This window comes from Rhea pennata, chromosome 2 (genome assembly GCF_028389875.1).
Source record: "Rhea pennata isolate bPtePen1 chromosome 2, bPtePen1.pri, whole genome shotgun sequence".
In the NCBI taxonomy this organism is placed as follows: Eukaryota; Metazoa; Chordata; class Aves; order Rheiformes; family Rheidae; genus Rhea; species Rhea pennata.
The window spans coordinates 102,575,429-102,598,699 of NC_084664.1; the positions used below are offsets into that span (position 1 = coordinate 102,575,429).

At 37.5% G+C, this 23,271-nt stretch overlaps 1 protein-coding gene across 1 annotated transcript in view; it reads right to left on the reverse strand.

The window, feature by feature from the left end:
* The window catches only part of ZNF407 (zinc finger protein 407), a 326,241-nt gene that overhangs the window by 98,387 nt on the left and 204,583 nt on the right, over positions 1-23,271 (reverse strand). The window contains exon 7 of the mRNA XM_062570059.1: positions 2,625-2,803. Coding sequence (XP_062426043.1) covers positions 2,625-2,803 — 179 coding nt within the window. The remainder of the gene's footprint in view (positions 1-2,624; positions 2,804-23,271) is intronic.

Consider the following 23,271-nt stretch of genomic DNA (forward strand, 5'->3'; position numbering starts at 1 on the left):
ATGGCTTTCCTGTTACAAAGCAATATTAGAACACAAAAGAAAGAGAAATAAGTTTTAGTTTAAAAATTGATTTTGTATGACACTTTCGTATTCCTATCATCCTTAACAGTTCTATATCACATTTTGCATTCTCTGTGGGTACAGGCAATGACCAATACACAATCAGTAACCATGAACTAGACATAGAACAAATCTTAGTTTGATAAGAAATGTTAGTCAGGGCTCTGGAGTTATTCTCTCATTTCTCTAAAAATCTTCTGTAAAATCTTTAACTCTCAGGTGTCCAGCAGGCAGAAATAGATTGAAAAGAAGAAATGAAAAAGCCTTCAGTTTAACATCTGAGCTGAATGCACAATTGCCCACCTATGTCCTGCTTTAATAGTGCTTCATCCTGAAAGGAAAATACAGTATTGTCCTCTTAGAGATGGGATTACGCAAACAGTATTTCAACATACCTCTGTGGTATACTAGTTCTAGGCTAGCCTAGTAATAATTAGGTGGCAGCCAGTTCTTGCTAGTTCTAATATGTTTGTACAGTACCCCATTAAGTGCAAGGGGATCTCTCCAGTATAAGGATTAATATATAGAAAAACACCCGATCTTTAGTATACAATACATTTATAACAATTTTCCCTGCACTACTAAGATGAACAGGCTGAATAGCTTTACCATAGTATGCTACCATGAGCAATTCATTTACCTACATATATGTCTTGAACAAACAACTTGGAAACTTAAAAAGATTTTGTAATTTTGGAAAAATGTTAGTAATTCTATCAGTGTTTCCTTTTTACATATAAATAATGTGTCTCTGCCTATTGAGAATATTTGAATCTTTCATATTATTTTAAGTTGAATTATTGTAGTAAATAACCAATAGTGTCTAGATTTAAGCTCTGAGTTGAATATTCATTCACTTTAGTCAAAAATATGGTGAAATGTGATCAGTTTTCTGACCTATTTTGAAATTGGTGTTCTGCCAACTGGCATTTTGTTTGCACATCCAGATATTATCCACCATATGTTGACATGACATGATGATTGGTTCCAAAATGAAGTGGAATGCTTGGCAAATAGGAATATATGGTACAAATAATACACTGCCTCTAGTCAGAAAAGCATTTTGAGGAGACTAAGATTTTAAAATAACTTTAGTTCACACACTGCATAGTGCTAAATAAAAGCTCTCTAGGTCAGGTATTTTACAGGCTTGTGGCTCTCAAATTTATGAGATCAAGTCCTTACAGAAGGAGATTCAAATGTGACACAACAGTACTAACAGTAGTACTTTAATGAAAGATTAATTTGCATTTTAGGCAGAATTTGGCCCACATAGCTTTTTGCTCCTCTGGATTCACTGACTCTTCCTTCTTGCCATCTGCTCTCCTTCTCCCACTGCTCTGACTTGTCTGCCCTCCCTGTGATGTCTAAGTTATCTGTCTCTCCCAAATTAAGATCACGTTTCATTCAAGCTCCAGTCTAATTCTGTCTTACTGCTCCTAACATCTTTCCACTTAAATCTTCTTATTCTACTATCTTGATATTCCTGTTACACTTCTGCCTTCTATTTTGAACCTTACAATCTCTGGAAAAAACTGTCTTGTTCCTAAACAGAAAATATCCCAAGTTTGTTCTTTCAATTCCTGTTCCCAAAGCGTTTTCTGATTTGCTTTCCTGAAGTGACTTCCATGTGTGTGCTTTCTAATATAAAGCCTCAAAACCATACGTACCTGGTTGATGGATCTTGTGTTTTGTAGTAGCCCTCTTTTGCCTTTTGTTTCCACACTCTTTGCTCAACTTAGAAAGTAAACTTTTGCTTATTTTCAATCTCTGTAAAGCACTGTGTAAAACTTTACTGTAAAATTAGTAGTAATAATTAAATATGGGGACAAGGCACACAAAATATTAATTCAGATTTATAGGTGAGTCCCTTTAGGTTCTTTAGGTAGGTCATGTGCTACCAAAACCCTTAGTTCTTTCTTAAATAAGTATTCGAATAGTACTGTTAACATCAGCAGAACTATTCACATATTAAAAACTAAGCAGTCACTTAACTGCTCGCTGTCTTAGGGTTGCAACACAGTGTCTGCTATGTTATTTGATGAGGCTGGCACCTTTTTCGTATTATTTTAATTATTCCTTCTTCTTCTAACAGTAAAGATTCTGCTTCTCTGCTGTTGTATTTTTTAAGGTTAAATATTATCTGCTTTGTTGTAATGAAAACTAAAAGTTTTTAGGCGGTACTTTAATTCACCATTGCATTTCTTAAGGAATTTTGCTTTTCTGTTCTATGGGGGGAAGGGAACAGAGGGAGTCAATACAAACATTAAAAACCAGTATTTCTCCATAAAAGGTTAACTAGATTTCAGGATGAGTCATCTAAATAGCACACATTTCTGATGCTCACACCTAAAACTGCAAGCTTTGTTCGTAAATTTCAATACTTAATGCATCACCTGCACCTCTTGTGAAAACTTGAAGAGAAACAAATCCATCTTAAAATCATTTTCTTCTTCAGATTAAATAATAGTAACATGCACGACCCAGCTTTCTTACTGTAATCATTTAAGCACAATTATTTAGAAAAGTGAAGAATTGGCAAACGAAGAGAAGAACGGCCTTACCAGCATGCAGGTATGCCAGATCAGGATTTTCAATGTCTGGGTGTAGTTCTTTCAGGTGGTTACGAAACTCCACTGGGATGTTGGTTCCATAATCACACTTAGGACAGTTATACATTTTCACTCCTTCATGTTTTCCTGTATGTAAGATGTGTTTACGGATGTTTTCAGCACAGTTGGACCTAAAAAGTAAGGAAAAAAAAAGAATTGTCATATAATAACCTACTCACTAGCAGACATTCAAGCACTGGCTGCAAATAAAACCTAGGGCTATGACAGAAAATGAGCAGAGTCATTGCAAAAGCTAATTTTTCACAATCTGCCCAATTCTTGTGTCTCCTTGAATTTTGCATGAAAGTTGTCCTTTGCATGAAAACTCCCCAAACTGTTTCAGATTAACCAAGCAATGTATTTAAACAAGAAGCATTTAAAAATGAAAAATTTCACATTTGCAAATGTTGTACAATTTTTATTTTTCTGGTTGTTGGTGATAGACAGAAAGTAAGCAAAACTCCTTAACCCAGCAAAGCTGCTTCTTGCTTAGGCATTCTGAGTTCTAGGCCCTTAACTCAGCCCAGCTACAGAGAGGCATAGATATCTGTAGCGTTCTTGGTGGTGTTCATCTGCTTCTTTCCTACACATTCCTAGACTGCACAGGAGTTGTTGTGACTGATTTTTATAAGAATATTCCACTAATTCTTACCTCATCTTCCTAGTGATCGCATAAGAAAAAAAGGGACATTCTCAAGTTCACATCTTTTTCAAAATATATATGGATTCTGATTTGTTTCTGAAACATGAGTTCTATGTAGGGAGTTGAGTTTGCATGCATAAATTCAGGATACATATACAACTAGTTTTATGCACTTCAAGGAAATACTATTTCTCAGAGCAATACTAAATACATAATATTATTTCTGAAAAAAGTGAAAAGAAATCTTACATTTTATCTACAGTATTCCATATTATGATAATAATTTTTAATTTATAGACTTTAAAATTTTGCTTCTCTCTCCAAATTTAATTTACATTAGAATTTCCTAATTACGCAAATCTCTGATGAAATCCCTATACTATATACAACTTTTTAATTCTTTCTGAACAGAAGCAACCAATATATTTCTTCCTGGAACAAAATAAGGGCCTGTGCACATGCCCTTGTGGCCAAGAAAGCCAGTGGTCTCCTGGGCTGCATTAGGAAGAGTGTTGCCAGCAGGTCGAGGGAGGTGATCCTGCCCCTCTACTCAGCCCTGGGGAGGCCTCATCTCGAGTCCTGCGTCCAGTTCTGGGCTCCCCAGGACAAGAGAGACATGGAGCTACTGGAGAGAGTCCAGCGTAGGGCTATGAAGATGATCAGAGGGCTGGAGCACCTGCCCTGTGAGGAACGGCTGCAAGAGCTGGGCCTGTTTAGCCTGGGAAAGAGAAGACTGAGGGGGGATCTTATCAATGTGTACAAGTACCTGAAGGGAGGGTGTCAAGGGGACGGGGACAAACTCTCTTCAGTTGTCCCGTGTGACAGGAGCAGAGGCAATGGGCAGAAATTGAAGCACAGGAAGTTCCGCCTGACCGTGAGGGGGAATTTCTTCCCTGTGAGAGTGACGGAGCACTGGACCAGGTTGCCCAGAGAGGTTGTGGAGTCTCCTTCTGTGGAGATCTTCAAGGCCCGCCTGGATGCAACCCTGTCTACCATGCTCTAGGTGACCCTGCTGAGCAGGGAGGTTGGACTAGATGATCTCCAGAGGTCCCTTCCAACCTTACCCATTCTGTGATTCTATGATTTATTTTTTATAGACTTTCTTAGTATTACAGCCTATTAATGTTGGCAAACTAAGAACATTAACCTAGTTTAACTTAAAAAAAAACCCACTCAGCTGAAATACATAAATATGTAATATTTAACATATATTTAAATAAGACAACAGTACTATCTTGAGCAACTGATTGTCTATGTGCCACTGTTACAGATACCATTGTAACAGGCATCTAAAAAAGACCCCCAAAATAAACCAGAAGTAGCAGCTTGAAGTTCTGTTGGAGTGCTTGTCTCTCCCTCGGAGATGCTCATAATAAAGCTGATATCTGCCTTACAGTGCTGCCAAAGCTCACCCTCTGTCATGTCCATCTGCTATATAACAGTATAATGATCAGACTCTTGAGAATGTCAGAGAAGACACTTATGTTCACTGAAAAATATGGGAAAGCTTGGTCCCCAGCATCTTTCAGGATTTGGCCCATCCAAAATTATAATGCTTATAAATATTGTTAAAGTGAAATACATATTTTATAAAAATAATAGTGTACACTGCAATGAAAGCACGAGACAATCTGGTAACCTTCTATCACGGGTTAGACTTTAAAAGGGCAATGGATTAAAGCAGAGCATAGAAATCTCAAATAAAATATCTATGTCCTTTTAGCTCAGCTATCAGACTATGTTAAGGAAAAATATAAAACCTATTTTAACTTTGGAATAGTTCTGTGAAATGTATAAAAGATCTGTGGAAGCCCATGTTAGAGTTGTGAAGAAAACTCAGCCAGTTCAAGTCATAAAAGACCAGTCCTATCTCCTTTCATCTGTGAATTTGCTCCAACCACTTTAAATGGAGAAACCCCAAATTCTCATTTATTTAGCCATCAGTGACAGTCTGTAACTGAATGTATCAACATACTAATATATTCATCACAGAAAATCAAAGTTAAAAAAATATTTTTCTGTACAATGAGCCCAGAAAGGCTTAATACAAATGAGGAATAGAAAGAAGATCACAAGGTTACAAATGGTCTCTTGTATTAGGTTGCAATGCAGGAATTGTAATCAGAAAGTAAACCATGAAGGTAACAACTGATAAATCCAAGCACTTTGGAAGCCAATATCTTTAAATATGACATGGCAAAAATGTACTGTTCTTTTTTTTTTTTTTTAATTATTCAGTGTGCTTTGACTGCCTATTTCATTAGGATTCTTCTCCTGGGTACTGTACAAATATGTTATTATATGTCTGACACAAAAAAACATCAAAAATCCATGTATGTGTGTACTTGCATCACTTCATCTCTTATGACTAAACACAGAGGTCTCTGATTTTAAACGGCAGTGTATTTTCATTAAGGCTATAAGATGATAAACATCTAACTAAAATATTATAGCACTGCAATAGTAACGTTAAGCATTTGACAGGCTTTGTGTTATAGAATTCACTTCCAGGAGTTTATAAACTTTGAGATAAAGATTCCCTTTGTCTTCATTTGGCAATGAAGAACTTAATCCAAAAGAAATTGTAGAATAAAGTCTTTCTGCTTTTAGAGTTCCACTCTGAATTTCGGTAGCAAACAAATAAATATGTGAAATCCTGTGAACAGGATAAGCATTCAATATAGACAATTAATCTGAAGGTATAGTCTATGGGTTTTCATTCAGTGCTGATACAGAGAAGCAGAACAGAATGTCCCTTTTTTCTACCATTTCTTGCGGTGAGTCTTCCTATCTGAAACAAAAAGTTTATGAGATTTGCTTCAAACTCCATGACAATTATGTGCAAGGGAAGTGGAAGGTGTCCTGTCAGTGCTGTAACATGGTGAGAAGGGAGGTGGGACATATTCCTAAGGCATGTTGCAGATGAACAGGAACTGTGAGGAGCTGAAAAGCTCATCCCTTAATTCTCATGCCACAAGCCTGTTTGACTTCCTCCATCCAGGACTGGTTCGTTGAAAAGTGCGTAGACCCAATTTCCACTGCATATGTCTGAGAGAGCTCCACCTACATATCATTTCTGTAAAGGACAATCCTGTGAAGTAAGGGAGAAGGATGGCAAATTTCTCCCGAGAAATGCAGGTATAGCTAAAGAAGAAGGGAAACTTCTTTTCAGCTGAAGTTTAAAAAAAGGATTTTTCCTATAATGTGCATGTACAGCATTCCATGTACCCCAAAACAGTTCATATCACTGTTCAAACAGCACATTGCATGTTGCCATTTGAAGTCAGTTCCTATCTATCAGTTATCTGCCTTTCTTTTGTTGCTCCAAATCAAAGGTTGCTGCATCTTCAGGTATTACAAACAGGAAATGACTGGTAAATTGTAGAACTGTACTTTCTTCAATATGAACAATACACGCAAGATTGAATTAAGTTAATTTTGATGCTTTATCACTTGTAACCAAATCTCAGAATACTGGTAAACACCTACAGAGGAACGGCGTATTACTACAAAAAGACCTGGGTAGGTATATCAATCCAGACTGATACTCAGCTTCAATGGACACCTCCAGTGGCACACTATTACAGTCAGTCTCAAAGCTTCTCCGCAGTGGCACTAAAATCAAACTTTACTATTGCCAACATGGGAACAAAACAGTTTACTCAGCTTTTCAGTAGCAACTGTGCTTACACAGGCAGCACCCTTAAACTGACCTGGAAGCTCAGTGGTGGCAGATGGCCCCCACCTTCTTCATCTCAGTCTCCTTTGCTTCTAAGCTATTTTGATCTGCTTTCCTGGGAGAGTGGAATGGAGAAAAGTGGAAGTTTAGCAGTAACACAAAATGTCTGCATAGTCTGTCTGCAGTTGCTTGCCTTGTCTTCCCCACTCCCATTGCCTCACTACTACATTTATATAGCAGTTTTGTTTCCAAACAATAGAGAATTGCGCTAAGAGCAAGAAATACAGCACATAATCTACAGGACAGTGGCAAAATACATGTTCTTAGTGCACAGAGCAAAAGTTCCCATAAATGTCTTCATCCCTAAGATAGAAAATATAATTGTTCATGTAACCCCTAAAAGTAGCTTAACTCTTCCTACACAGATATTTGCTCACTTGCATTGGCAACCTATAGTTGCCACTGCCCAGACTCCTCAGCAAGTCTAGGTCTTCCCCACTGAAACTAGCAGCACTGTCAGGGGGCTCTGGGACCACAGAGCCCAGACCTGCACTTTGCATGAGGCAGAGGCAGGATTTCCAAGTGCCACATCAGCAGCATGGAAGTGCAGAAGGAACAATGCAGGAGGAAGGGAGTTTGTGCCAAGTGAGGATGATTGGTGCGAAGGTCCTCACAGTATGTCCTAGCTGTGGCTTTAGTCCTTTAGAGGTAACTAACCTCTTACTCCTCTCTCATCTTGCTGAGCTCAGCCAGGCAGCCCCTCAAGAGTAAGCAGAACATGCTGTACAAGGACAGGCTTCAGACATCACTTGTCCCTGGAGACAAGTCCTGTGGCTGGAAGGAGAGGGTCATGCTCTGCCCTCCTCCCAGCCAGCTGCACTGGTTTCAGCAGGCCAAGTAAACAAAATAATTCAGTAGCTAACGGCAGGGCTGCCCAATACTGGAGATATTTGCTGCTCTCATTCTTTATGTGTCATTCTTGACAAAGTTCATGAAATAAAGAAAAATTCATAAAATATCTATTAATTCTGAGGTAACTCACGCAGAATGGAAATGCTTCTAAATTTTTAAAGGGTTTCTACATGATAATAATATTAGCCCTATATTCAACAGCTAAACAAAATATAGTAGGAAGCAACCTATTTTTATTATGATGTTTAACTAATAGGAAACTGAAAATGGAACACTCTTCCATTATGCAATGCCTGACATTTTCAAAAAGATGCTAACTACAAGACATGAAAATGGAAAGTTTCAGAGGTGCAAATAAGGCAAAATGTTAATTATCTAGCCCACTAAGTTTTGAATATTTTAGCATCTTGCAGGGCTCATATTTGCACAAAAATGAACTGTTTTCAAAAAATTTCTCCAGAGTATTAGGTACAAACAGCTTTTTTCTGTAGAGGAATGCATACAACCTAAAGGACTTTTGGCAGCTCCATAGATGTCTCTATTTACAACATGAAAACAAACATGGTGATACAGCCAACTAAGTGAAGAGATTTCTATTTTCCCCTGTTCATCAGTATAAATAAAATTCACTCTTGTATAGAGAGCACTCTGAAAGTCTTCAGCACTGTTTATAAACCCTGCTACACCCTGCTACAAAACCTGTAAGAAATACACAGAAATTGCAAGCAGTATTCAGTATTATGATATAAAAATATCAAAGCCTCTAGACACTTTCTTCCAGAAATATAAGCAGTTATTATGAAAGCAAACTTCTGATTTAATTTCTGTGCATCATCATAGATTCTTAACCTCAATTATTAACCCAAATTTGCAGATGTCTTACTCTCATAAAATGTCAGTTAACCTGGAAAACTAATTGCCTTTAATTACATTATTGCAGTTTTGATTTAAACTCAAGAAGGACAGCCATAGATTTTTAGAGACTCAAGGTATCATAGGACATAATGAATACTTATTTATTTATTTAGCCTGACCTCATGGATAACAGGGTTCATAAAGGTTTACCTAGTGATTCTTCTATCAAACCCTAACTCTTTCTGGAACTAAAATATCATTTTCAGGAAAACATTCTAATCCAATGGAATGTGATGGGGAATCCACTGTACTTGTAGGCAAATGGCTCCATAGCTGATCATCCTCACTTTCACAAATCTCATCGTATTTCTAATCCTGTTGCTTCCAGCTAATAGATACTGTTACATTTCATGTACCTTCTGCTATCTTGAACTATCAAATCTTCTACTGAATAAGCTATAGCGACTGAGTTCCTTTAAAATCATTTTGATAAATCTTCAGATTCCTCTGAAGTTCTTCTCAACTGTAGATGTTTTAAACTTTGAATACAAGAACTGAACATGCATTTCACAACAGTGCTACACACACAGACAACATGAATCCTCCTGTTCTGAGTTCTACAGGCAAATCTTGAATTGTGGAAGCTCCTGGATACTCCTCTATGCACTAAGAGCTCAGGTTCACTCATTTATATGCCTGGACCTTTCAGTTTCTTTCAGTGTCACTGCTTCCCAAAATACAGTCCTTCTAGCCTGCCTTTATTTCTTACTCAGATCAAACTGTATGAAAACTAGCGATCTGTAGAGTGATGGTAAGCAACCCAAAGGGAAATATTTTTATGACAGGAAAGAAACAAACACCTCAATCTGAGCTAATTACATTATAGTCACAGGCTTATTTAATCTAGACCTTTACAGTTATCCTGCTCATCTTACACGAAACAAAGAAAACAAACAAAACAAAACAAAGATCCTCTCTAGTGTACTCAAAATTTATTTACATTTCTGTTTTTTAAATAAAATGAGTACCAGTTAATTCAAACTAGTTACAATGTCCTACACAATCTGCATACACCACAAGCACTGTTCAGAAGACAAGTTTAAGATGTGTCAGCTTACCTCTTCAGTGCTAGAGGTGAATGTAGTATTGCTGAAGAAACAGAAAAAAACCCAGTGGCCCAAAAGGCACTGTGAAATGTCTTGAAACTCATATTTTTACCACTTTTACCATTATATAATTATCATGATATATTAACATATGTACTTGTATATCACGTGTATATAACATTGTACGTTTTCTTAGTACTCTTATTTCCAGCACCTCAGGTACCTTTTCCTTGCAGTTTTCCTTTGCACAAAGCAAAATCCCTATCTCTTATTTAGGTTGTAAATGACTAGGGGGAACAATCACGCAAATACAAGTGCTAGTGTTTTACAACAGACCTCAGTTATCAAGTGGGTTATGATATTATTGCCAGAATTAGCAGCATACAGCTCCCAGGGACCTCAGGAGGTCAACTACAATATGCCCAATGCAAGCTCTGCTCTCCCTGTGTCAGTTCTGACAGACATCTCTTTATCCTAATCCTGAAGACCTCTGGTGGACAGTGGTAATGAGCAGCCAGGGGAAAGCAACATCTTAGACCACTATAGCTGTTTCTGCAGTGAACATTCACCCACAGCTGATGCTTTCTGAACATGGTAAGATAACACGACTGAAATACAGACTCGAAGTTTCTTAGAAAGTCACACTCTACAACTGGATGGCAACACGCATTGCCACGTTTTACATCTATTGCCATGTATTACAGGCTATGAAGTAGTCCATAAGGGAGAGAACAACACATTCACATGTTTTAGTGAGATTTTATGATACAGTTAGTTTCACAGATAAAATAATAAAAATATATTTGGGATTTATTCTGACAGTATTATAGTAACACCCGGGCATAATAATTGTAATGTTTTCTGCTCTTCTACATTTACTGCTTTGCTTTTTTTTTTCATAATGATCTATTTGTTATGACATACAGTATGTGTGACAGATGTCCAATGCTGGCTGCTAAAAAGTAACAGAGCCCTGTAGGGAAGCAGCAAAAACTAGTGCGTCAGCACTAAAAAGGATGGAAGATTGATAATTACTGCTTGTATCTCAGCTCCATTCAGCAGACTACCATGTCCAAATTGTAATCTGGCCACAGATCTACCATTAAATTTATAACGAGTAAACATCCCACTTTCAAAGAATTGATCATTGCAAATACATGTGCTAGAAAGAGTTGATCACAATAGCCAAAATTAACTCTTTTATATGCAAATATAGAATAATTCGTAATTCTGAAGGGAAATAAGAAGTGATGTACTCTAGCCTGGTCTACCTCCTAGGAATCTGTAGGCAGGTTACAACTCTGCACTCTGAAAGACTTACTTAAGTGTAAAATCAGTGCTGGCATCTACATCTATTTACAAATTTTCAGTTGGAATACTTCCCTGAAAAGAATGCTCATTTTTCAACAAATTTCAAAACAAAAACTTTATTTTAAAACATAAACTTTATTTTTGTGGAAGAATACTCTGATTCCAAGAAAATACTGTCTTCCTGCTTTAAATGCCCCCCTTAATTCTGTTTTCTTTAGGAAAAAAAAGATAAATGGATAAAAACATGGAAATTATGGTCAAACTACAGGAATTGGGAGGAGCAGGTGGAAAGGATGCAAAAAGGAAGGGAGGTATGCCTCAGCTGCTGGCCTGTCGTGTGTAGCCTACTCAACCTGTTGCAAAAGGGAAAGATGTAGGGGAACAGTGCGCTGCTCAGCGGCTGAGAGCCTGCCCATGTGACTCTTTGGAGAGAGCAGCAGTGTCTACTCCTACCGGATAGGAAAAAAGAATTAAAACTAAAAGCAAATTTTTTCATAGGAGTGGGCTCCTACTGAAAACTCTCTGTAACCTTTAATAGCATTCCTGGTCCCTGTGTCACTGCAGACACAGAGAGCCCTGTAATGGTCTGGCTCACAGACTTACTAGATCAGTCTGACTGCAGTGTATAAGGGATGCAAAGGTCTGCTGAGCGCAGTGCACTGCTGTACCATGTCAGCCAAGGTTTCAGTGGCAGAAATAGCAGGTGGAGTTCATCTATTTCTCAGTAACTGAGAATAATCACGCTATTGTTCATGGGATTCCCCACACCCCCTTTTCTTTCTTATTGAAATAGATAGCATAAAGTAGAATTTGGTTTGAGAAATAGCATCTCTGCAGTGGTGTAAGGACAGAGACCGGGATTCAAGCATCATAGGTCCTGATTTAGCAAGGTACTTATGCACTTGTGCAACTTCAGTACAAGCAGTCCCATTGACTTCAAAAGGATGACTCACAAGCTTAAATTTATGTACATGATCAAATACCTTACTGAAATGAGGCCATGGAAAGCATCCATTTTTTAAAAAAGCTAGGATAAGTTTAATTGAAGACAGACTTTTCCTTTCAACATCAATTTTTTCCCCTATTGTATTTCACTTAATGACCACATAAAGTTACTCTGAACAATTCTGTAGGCTCTGCTTGTATATCCTCTGAAATTCATAAAATATTTTCACAAATATAAAAGTGCAGACGGAGCCTCCGAAAGGGTGAGGAGTCTGGTAGCTGCAACGAGATGAAACTGGACTCCTAATGTCGCCAGAGTCAGAAATGATAGCAACAGACCCTAAAGGCTGCCTGTCAATCTCCGATGCAGATGGCACTTCTTCCAACTGGCCTTTGTGTCAGATCCTTCAGCCATTTTAGTGACAACATAGCTCCCTAGAGGGCAGATCCTGTTGCTTTGCAGCCTGGTTTCATATCCAGAGCACTATAGTCTGTACAATCTCTGCTCTAAGTATTTTTTTAATGCTAATATATTGCATCTTCTTGTCCTTTCCCAGGCTGAGCCCCCCCATGCAAAAAAGAGATGGTCATTTTATTTCTCATTTCAAATGCTCTGATTTATCTTTGGAATCAACATTAACTGTCTGAAAGATTCACTTCTGTTATGCATGCCAAAAGTATATATAAAATCACTGCTAATAAAATTTGCAGATGACACTAAAATTGGGTAGCATGATTAATAACAATGACACTGCAGCCATATAGCATGAGCTGTATGGTTTCATAAACTAGGCCTGTTCAACAAAAATACATACAAATACAATAAAATATTAGGTCTCACACCTTTGCACAAAAGGATGCAAGTAACTTACAGAATGAGAGAACATACTCTGAAAAGCTGTGACATTGAAAATGATTTAGGGATTACTGGACCAACAGTTTAATTTGAGCTTCCATTGCAATGTTATAAGCAGAAAGGTCCCATGTCATCTTTAGATGTATAAACAAGGAGGTAGCAAGCAAATGTGAGGATATAAAGTTCCGTTTATGACACTAGGGAAACTAATTCTAGAATAGCTACTTCCCACATAAGTGCCTACCTTTTAAAAAGAACACAGCCACAAAATGGCTAACAATAGAAATATGAGATAAGAATAAATAAAAAATTTAAAGAACTCTGCTTTGCTTATTAGACTTGAGCTTAGAGCATGAGTAACTTAACAGAGAACAAATGCATGATATTGAGGCATCTTAACACAGAGAAAAGCTTTAACAAAAGCAATGACTACAAGTTACAGACAAATTCAAATGAGAAGTAAAACACAATTTCTTCAGAAATTAGTGCAATTAACCCTTTACACAAGGGGAATGGGTTCACCAAGTGTTGTTGTTTTCAAATCAAACCTCAATGTCTTTCTGAAAGACAAACTTTTCTAGAAGATTATTTTTTAGTCAAAGGAGCTCAATACAGAGCAAACTAGAAAACACTGTGTAGTTTGTTTTATGTAGAAGGTCAGACTAGCTCAGCTTAAGGCTCTTTCCTGGCTTAAAGTCTGCAAGAAGTAGAGTTTAAGTCTGAAAAATGTCATACTGGGGTCAGACATTTGTTGTTTCCATGATGTCATGGAAATTTGGTCAGTCTGCAAATTAAAATACAGTCTTCCTGGCTGTCAATACTGCAAATCCATTGTATGTCCTGAAAGTCAAATCTGGTTCTTTAGCTGGAAGTGTGATTGATTATCTGATATTTCTAATTCAAAATGTGCCTTGAAGGTATATATCAGAGAAACATCATTCTCTTCATATTATGTCCTCATTATGCCATTGTCTGCACAAATATAGGTAAATGTAGCATTTGGCTCTGTACTTCGAGCTTACTTCACAGCCATCACTCATCCACAGAAGACTGGTTTTAAGAGTAAGTAGCAAAACTTAATTTCTGTTCCTACAAGAGTACACTTGCGTACTGAGCTTCTGTGATCAGTAAGAAATTACAGTTTCCATGTAGCTAGTTTTTCAAAGTAGACCTACACAGCAGGTTCAACATGCTGTGTAGTTCACTAAGAGATACTAAAATGGGGTATAGCTGAATCAAAGCACTGAACTATATAGTTAACTTACTTACCTAGCAAAGACTGAGGTGCCTATAAGCAAAGTAAAATGTATAAAATAGTTTCTAACACTTTTACTTCAAACAATCCTAAAGCCCCAGATAAGCTGTCCTGTAAAAGTATTAGTTTAAAATTGGACCACCCAGAAGAGATAATTTATGTTCTTTCAACTCTACACAATTATGTCTAAATATTAGAAGCTGTATTTTAACTAAATGAGAAACCATGGCAAGCCTATTGATTGAAAAGAATAGGAATCGCCTGAAGTGCTTGCTTCCACAGGCTGATCTAGTACCCAAGATGGAAAAAATTCAAACCGAAGGGGATAGCATTCTGAGCTAAAGTGCCAATGAAAATACGTCATATTGAGGAATTTCATAGATATATGGTGAGTAAATTATCCTATGATCTTGTATGCAAATGTTCTGCTTGGAGAAAAAAAATGATAATAATAAAAGGTCCAGCTATATGAAAGTAAACTCCTTCCATTTAGTATATATGGTGCTACAGACTTGCCTTTTGTCCCACAGAGAGTTAAAAGGAAAAAGGGAAAAACGGTAAAACATGAAGCTTGTTCTTTGGCCTCATCTTTCACATTCCTGTATAATACTACAGCAGAAACTAATGAACTTGCTCATCTTTGAAAGCCCTTTTGCATGGTTCTTCTTTTGCCCTTAACTCTGATCCTTCTGGATCTTCCCTTATGTGTGTGCCAATTTTACTGGTATAATATGTGCACTTTTATTAGTTGTGTTCTGATGATTTCTACTGAGAGATACTTAAACCTTACACAAGTCAAAAACTATTTTATCACTTCTGAAGAAAACTAATAGGGCAGAGTCACTGAATGATAAGAGAGAGAGACCACTGAATTTATTTAATAATCCACGTCCATTTCACAAAAATGGCCTGTGTAATCCTTTTAAAAATAATAACCTGTTCATTTCAGACCTTGCACAATGCTTCTCTTTGTCCCTTGTAAGTCTCTCAAATGTCTTATTTTAAAGGAATATATAGTACTCCCGGAAGACATTTTCCCATTTCTATTCTCTTCAACTCCTGTGAGCCCTTGTTCTGTGTGATAAGGCAATCTCCTTCGGGATCTGAGCTGTGTAGTTTCGCACCACGAGTGACAAGGACTCGACTTGAATAACTGCTGTGCGCAGGTTGTAATTATGTCAGCTGGAGTGTTGAACAAGGGGACTGATTAATGTGAGCCCCAGCCCAGGCACAGTCCCTATCAAAACCTTCGTGCAGGCCAGCAGTGGGGATGGGTTAAAGCAGAAAGACAAAACATGCTGTATCGTCCATGATAGATGAATTGCTCCAACAGTCTTCAGGCAGATGTTCCAGGACAGTATAATATACAATTACTCTGCCTTATCACCTTCCCAGGGACAATAAAGCTTCCTCCTTCTATAGCTCATGTGAGTGAAGGCAAAATTAGTTTTACTTTTACAACACTGACTCACTTATCATGTTGCCTTGATTGTGCTTTTACAGCTAAAGAAAACATATATTCCACTCTTAAAAAAAAAAAAAACACCCCTCGCCTTTTATATAAAACCAGAGGATTCTTTTGACTGTACGTATTTTGTATCACAGTAACACAGTCCTTGAAGGCCTAATTCAGTATAGCATTCTAAGAAGCACAAGCAACTTTAAAACAACTGAACCTATTCATAGGTTTAATATCATATATACGTATACTGTGGTACACTACTGAATCAAGTCAGAATGGATAGTTAGTAAAAAAAAAAAAAAAAAAAAAAAAAAAAAAGGAATGTCTATGTGAATAAATATGCCCTTAGTGACTATTTTAACTAAGCAGTCATTCTAAAATACCACAGTACTCAGCGGTATTTTACAACAGTACTCTGTTGTAAAACATTTCATAGAGAAGTCATTAATCCACATACCTCTTAGAGGCCACAAGAGTTTATTGTATAACTATTATAAATAATCCAAATATTTTCCAAAAGTAAACATAAATTAAGTAAATAGAAAATTAGGGAAAAATTATATATATACTTGTTTCCTTTTTGTTATCTGATATATACAGTGTTTGGGGTTTTTTTGGTTGTTTGTTTGTTTTTTTACTACTGAGAGGAAAGCAATCCATACATAGCAGGGCTATTTCCAACAGAGTTTACAGAATAGCAGCTTACTAACATGAACTGAATATCAAGAGAAGAATATGGCTCACAACACTCCACTGTCCTTTCTTTCTAAGTACTAGATGGTTATAGCTCAAGAAGCTGTGCTTTAAAGAAAATAGTCTCCACTTGCATTCCGAGATCCATTGCTTTCAGTACAACTCTTTCTCCAGCTATATAACAATGACATGATCTCAAAAAAAAAAAAAAAAGGAAAAACAACAAAGAAAACAGAAATGTATTTGGAAAGACACATATTGAAGGTCAGATTTAAAAATAAAACCAGACTAAAACAGCCAAGGCTGATCATGACAATTCCTGAAGATTGCACATGCCCAAGTATTTGAAAAATCTGTTCACGCATTTAGTTTTCATGAAAGGTATTGGATTACTAGTCCTAGAAATGAGAGACAAGATGTGCTAAAGAGACAGGAAGTAGGCACTGAAATTGCACTTCAACTGAAATTCAGTCTCCCAGTTGTTTAAGGTTCTTTAAAATTCTAGCCATTAAGCCGTAGCACAGTTATGGCAACAGAAGGGTTTCACCATAAGTATACAGGCAGTCCTACATTCTTATGGTGAAGAGCAACCCTATATTTAAGATGTGAAAATCAGCTCCACGAAAGCTGGCATGTGCTCGCTACACAGCATATTGCCTTTCAATGTTAACACATCATCCAGAATGATGTTATACCACACACTGCATGGAGGAACGACAGAGAAAGCAGCCTTGACCTCATAAAAATTATAATCTAAGCACTGAAAAGGATATGACATGCACAAAATTGGGACAAATAGAGCAGCCACAGGTTTGAGACACAATGCACCATTAAACAGAGTAGAAACAAGCTTCTGCCTCATTTAGGTACACAGCCTTACCGGACAGCAATTCAGTCTGTCTACCATAACCATGCAAATTCCCATTACAATTAACAGAAGTAAGAACTAATGCAGGTCAGAGGAGGATAATCTCGTTCACTTAAATTAACTGCCTACGTTTTCTAAAAAAAGTATAGGGAACCTACAGGAAATGTCAGGAGCACCTTCTGCTCAGGAAAGGGATAGACTGGTGTCCTTATCTTTTACATAATAGACAAGAAATTAAAGTACTGTCCTAGGAAGTAGAAATTCTGAGTTCCAGGCTCTCATTAACTTGAGCAGGGCTGAATCTAATTCTCCTGCAACCCAGGAATGGCATTAGCTGGTGTGAAATATCCCGCACATACTCTCTTCTTCTTGCAATTCTGTCAACGGACAGTGAAAACAGCCAATTGTTCTGCTTTCAGTTACGGTTCCTACACAACTTTTCCTCACACTCAAAAACCTCTTCTGTGTCCTCTCAGCTGAGTATCCTAAACACCAAATAGACTTACTGTGGATGGCACTGCCATTCTTAATTAAGTTAATCCTAGCTTGTCTATTTGCTTCTAAGATACACCCAGGAATACAGGAATAGGAGCCTGTTCACCTACAAGGTAAATGGAAGAGCTTGAGACAGGCCTATCTCCCCAGAACAGACACTTCTGAGCATGCCTCGGTGACTTAAGAACTTGCAAACTCAGCAGAGAGGGGACTCCTAAAGGAGTAGCTGGTGTAGACAGTTTTTAGCATGATTTAGGGGAACTGGATCTAATTTGCAAAGATCAGTGGAAACTGGAAGTATCTAGGTACTTGATCCCACAATCTACTTGGGTTTTATTTTGTTTTGTTTTTACTTTTCAGGATAAAAATTCTTGTCAAAGGTGTTTCTACCCAAATGGCTTTCTGTTTGTCTCTCAAGAAGCAAGTACTTCATGATAGGTGGAGAATCCTGGCTTCACTGAGGACATAAAAGTGATGTGCTTAACACTGGTGTGGCCAGGACTTCATCCCCTGTCTTTATTTTTGTTTTAGAGCCTCACCCGTATGACAGCAGACACTACCCAACCTTTCCTTCACTGAGAATTGACTCCCCACTGAGCTATGAAGCAGAGATGCCTAGATGCAGAGGAACTTAGTTACCAACCTTCTTGTTACAGTACTCCTACCATGCTTCTGGTGAAATGAAGCTAAAAACAGGGATTTCAGAACAGAGAAAGAAAATGAAGACTCTCTTATTATTATACATTAGAGGGGACAAGAACTCAGCTAGAGCAAACAAATACTGTATTTATCTTTCAAAATATTCTTCTGCAACCTAAAACACTAATAGAGCCCACCTTGTCCTTTATCTCCACAGCTCCACCCAACACTGTAACCTCATCTCTCTTCGCACCACCATCAGGCAACACACAGCAGTTTTCAGGCTGCATGCACTGGCTAGCATGTAAAGGCTGACTACCTGACTTGCTCTTGCTGCATTTATTTAAGCAGAATAGAGAGCAGTCACCTGCTTTTTCCCTAACAAGGGCTCTAATTTAAGACTTCTCTCATTCTGAGCCAGGTTTCAACAAATCTGGTAGGAATTCCTTTATCTTTGAAACCTCTCTTCTACTTGAATATATTTTTATTGCTCCTCAAAATGACTAGATTTTAGCATACCAAATCTATCAACTAAATACCATATAACATGACTTCGTTATAATTTATTAGTGCTGATCAAAATCTTAAAGGCTGGGTAATTAAAATTCAAATTAAAATGTGATGAAAATCACATTTAGTCACCAAATGAAAAGGCTGAATTCCAAATAGGTGGAGAGCCACTGGACTGCCATATGAGATGGAGAATTTGTGGGTGCTCATTGTTACTAAAAACATGTGAAAATATTTGTATTTATGTGAAGAACAGAATTAAAGTTTGAACAAATACCATCTTTCTAGACCCATGTATTATGTCACAGTTCAGCACTAAATAACCTAAAAGAAAATGGAATAAATACCAAAGACAGCAGTTATGGAATAATCTGTCCATAACAAAAAGCTGCTTCCTATTCACTGAGTAAGAAATATCAGTACTCTCAATCTTCAGGATATTTCAGTCTACCAAATAATGTCTTCTCTAAAGAAAAATACACTTGATAGTTTTTAACATCCTTATAAAATGACCTGTGTTGACTACTTGCAACAGTTAATTTTGGACCCAGAAACACTGATACATGAACACCGTAGCAAATGAAGCCTGATTTCCCTTGGATTTTTGAACTGTTAACTAACTCTCCCTCTGCAGTAATGGGAATTCCCCAACGCATCCTTCAAGATACTCCCATCAGGCAAGAAAAAAACAGCCATGCTGGGTGGCCAGCCTGAAAACATACATTATCTGGTTGTGAGCAAGAAGAAAGGTGTAACAGCTGAATTTTGCCTGCCTGTTCCTCTGTGTTTTGGGATTTTTTAATCCCCGTTCCTCATGCAGCTCTTTTAAGAGTAATGTAGGAACTTAAGTAATGTAGGAACTTAAATTATCTCAGCAACTACTATGTCCTGTCAGCTTTGACTGAAACTGTCCAACAGCTTAAAAAGTTTTTAAAGGAATTGCCAGAAGATGGATGACTGGATGGCCTCGTGCAAGTTTCAGCTAAGTTAGGACATCAGGCTAAAAATCAGCATTCATTAACTGATTAATAAAAACTGCCCTTTTAAAGTAAAAACACACCTTCTCTTTCCTGAAAAGAAAATGAGTTACTAATGGTTTGTCTATATGTTAAAATATCCATAACAGATATCTCCAAACTTTTGTTCTCTGGTTGGACTTTACCACGAGCTTTTTATCAGAGAGATGCATGAAATGCCAAAATTTTCTATCAAAAAATAATCCAAATTGAAGAATTCATATTTTCACCCCATCTCTTAATATCTTTTACAATCTCAGAATGTTTTTAAGAACTATTTGGCCTGCAGACTGTGCATGCCAAATTTCAAAGGGGAACATTTTCAAGACGCCTAGCAGGGGATGACATTTCACACTGGCTTTCTAGCAAAAGAAATCGTGTCTTCAACACCAGAGCCACTACAGAGAATCAATAATTAGCTTGAACTGAGATTGAAAGAAGAGTGTGCTTAAGTGATAAATATAAAGCTATAAATACTCTATTTTAAGGGGAACCAGTAATATCACAGTAAACTACTAGGATGATATTCTAGTGTTTTATGAAGTCACTAGAACCACTCGATGTATTTATAGGGTTATAACACAAGCTTTACAGTATTATGAACTGCAGAGTTTCTAGTTGTGTTTTTGTAAAATGGTATCACCACCAAAAATACAAAAAGACAGCATTGCTGAAGAACATTAGAAGTATGTTACTTTAAAGCACTATTTAAATACACACACACACACACACACGCACACACACACAGAGCTATATTCTATGAATCATGGTGTGCTTGGCTGTTCTGCACGGAAGTGGAAGAAAAAGCTGCACAGAATGGGACTGGTCCGTAGCTAGCCTGAGGCTGACGTAAGGGTGTAACTGTGCTATCTACCCTGGGAGCATAAGGGAACGCTTTGCAGGTTTTGAGAGTCAAAAGTGGCTTCTTCTTCACTTCAAAGAGGAAGTAGTTTGCTCTTGGGCTATGAACAGCATCAGCTATTTCCAATCAGTTTCAGTTCCCATTCCCTACCTATTTCTGTTCATTTACTGGAGCAGATGGGGAATAGTGAAGAAAGTCTCCACTCAACCCACGTGGGGGAGAGAAGGGAAAAGAGCATGGCAGCAGCATGTTTCTCCCAGCACACTGAGCCACAAAATAATCCGAGAGGCAAATATTAGGAGTGCCTTAGAGATTTCACTTTTTCTCTGAGAATATAAAAGAAAAAGCAATATCCATGCACCAAGGTGTCCAAAAATGCAGGACATCCTTTTTTCATATATGTTTTGGAATTTTTGGATTCTAGCTTTTGTTTTGCATTAATTATTTTTCCATTGTTAAAAGAACATATTAAGAAAAAGATTGAAGCAAAAAATTCAATGCAGTTATTATGTGGTATGCAGGTTAAAGATGAAAATCTAAACAAACAAACCTAGTAACACACACATTCTGTGAATGCCACTAACACCACTTTTAGTTTTTTTAGAAAGAAAAGAGACTGGAAACTAAAATGCTAACAGATCAGCACCTAACATATGGATGTATCTTGTATTTCTTTTAGTGGTTTTCCTTAAAATGAACAATGATAACACCAGAGCAACACTGATCACTTGCAATACCAAATCTGAGGGTTTTAACGGTAACTATTAAAAGAAAGTCCCTAAGAAGTCTCAACAATATCTACGCCTGCTATTCAAACCTAAGCAGGACTAGCAAAACCACACACTACCAAAATCCCAGTCAAGGATAAAGTAGTCATAATCAGTAAGTTAGTAAAAGATACTTGGACAATAAGCTCCTCTCCAGACTGTCTTTGTTTAGGAGCCTCAAGAAAAGGCAGATCCCTGATCCCTGAACTTCAATAGAAGTATAGTATCAGAAAATACAGTCTTCAAAATAGTTTAGAGAAAGACAATTGATGTATACATGATTCCCTGTGCTCTCTACATCACATTTACCTATCTGGACCTCACTATCTGCTCACAGCAGCTCAGAAAAGAGAAAGGCAACCCCATGGAAGGCCCTGAGGCACTCTCAGCCCTTCTGAGACAAGCTCTCCTTATTCTTGTCAAAGTTCTTGCTGCCTCAAGTTAAGCAGCAGCTTTCAACCTGTGGGTTGTGAAGCAATGGCCCAGAAAGTCAGATCTCTCACATCTTCCACACTTCTTTCCCCAAAGTAGATAATCAAGAGAGTCAAAGAGGTCAAGTGAGGCTTTCCGTTGTCCGCCCTACCAGAGAGACCCCGTGAACACTCAGCTTCCCAAGCCCCAGCAGCAGATCCTGCCCAAGATTTGCAGCTCCCCCAGACTGTATCGTGGCCTCTGGAAAACACTTCTCAGACTTGCCCCAAGGTGCAGGACTCCCAAATCTATCCTACAATTTCCAATTGCAAGGTAGGAAGCCTTGAAATCCAGACAGTTCTGGTGCCCGATGTGCCCTAATATACAAACACAGAGGGAATCAGAAGCTGTCATAGCAGCAAGGATGTTCTGCTTGTTCTGCAATCAGTCAGTTGCTTCATTTAGTTTCAATAAAATGAATATTTCTTACAAAATCATTAGAAGTACTCGAGCAGCAAATTTTTCTCAAACAGAAAAGCTCTAGTTTTCTCCTCTTTTTCCCTTCTTCTACCTTCTGTCCAGCAAATTTTTTTTTCCTCAGACTTTAAAGAACAATTACGTTTCTCTCTCTCTCCCTCCTCAGCATGGCTGCTTCTCTTTCTAGAACTATTATTGAACTGAATTTGCTTCCTGTCACTTCCTAACTTTTCAAGGTTGTTTTGTATGTCACATGTGAAAAGACAAGAAAGGAAGAGGGAATGTTGTATTGTAAAGACAAAGTTAAATACACACGCTTTTATACATGCAAGTAGTCACATTGCCTGAAGAATAAGCTGTGCATATTAAAACAAACTAGTTTCATCTCTAAGGCCTATAATTCTACCATAATATTTTCAAAGATTGCTAACTACCAATCAGGGGACTGTTCATACTCATTCCTGGTAGACTTACTGTCCCCAGAATAAGGCTGGGTCCTACTATAATGACTGGATTTGGGATTAAAGAATGGTAAAGGGAACATATGACTATTTTTCTTCTATGTTAGCAGACAGTAGCAAACAAAACATGTATAATCACTTTTTAAAAATTAGCTAAAAAGGACACATTAATCAATCTATGATCCCAATGATTTTGGGGGGATCAAATTATTCCAGAAAGTAAAAGTTTATTTGTAGGTATAAATGGAGAATTTCATTGTTTTTAACACAACCACTAAAAGAACAGCAAATTGCATGTCTTTTTTGTTACTAAAGGCTATATCAAGACCACAGCCTAGTCATTCCTCTGGAAGTTGGTAATACATTCTATTTATTA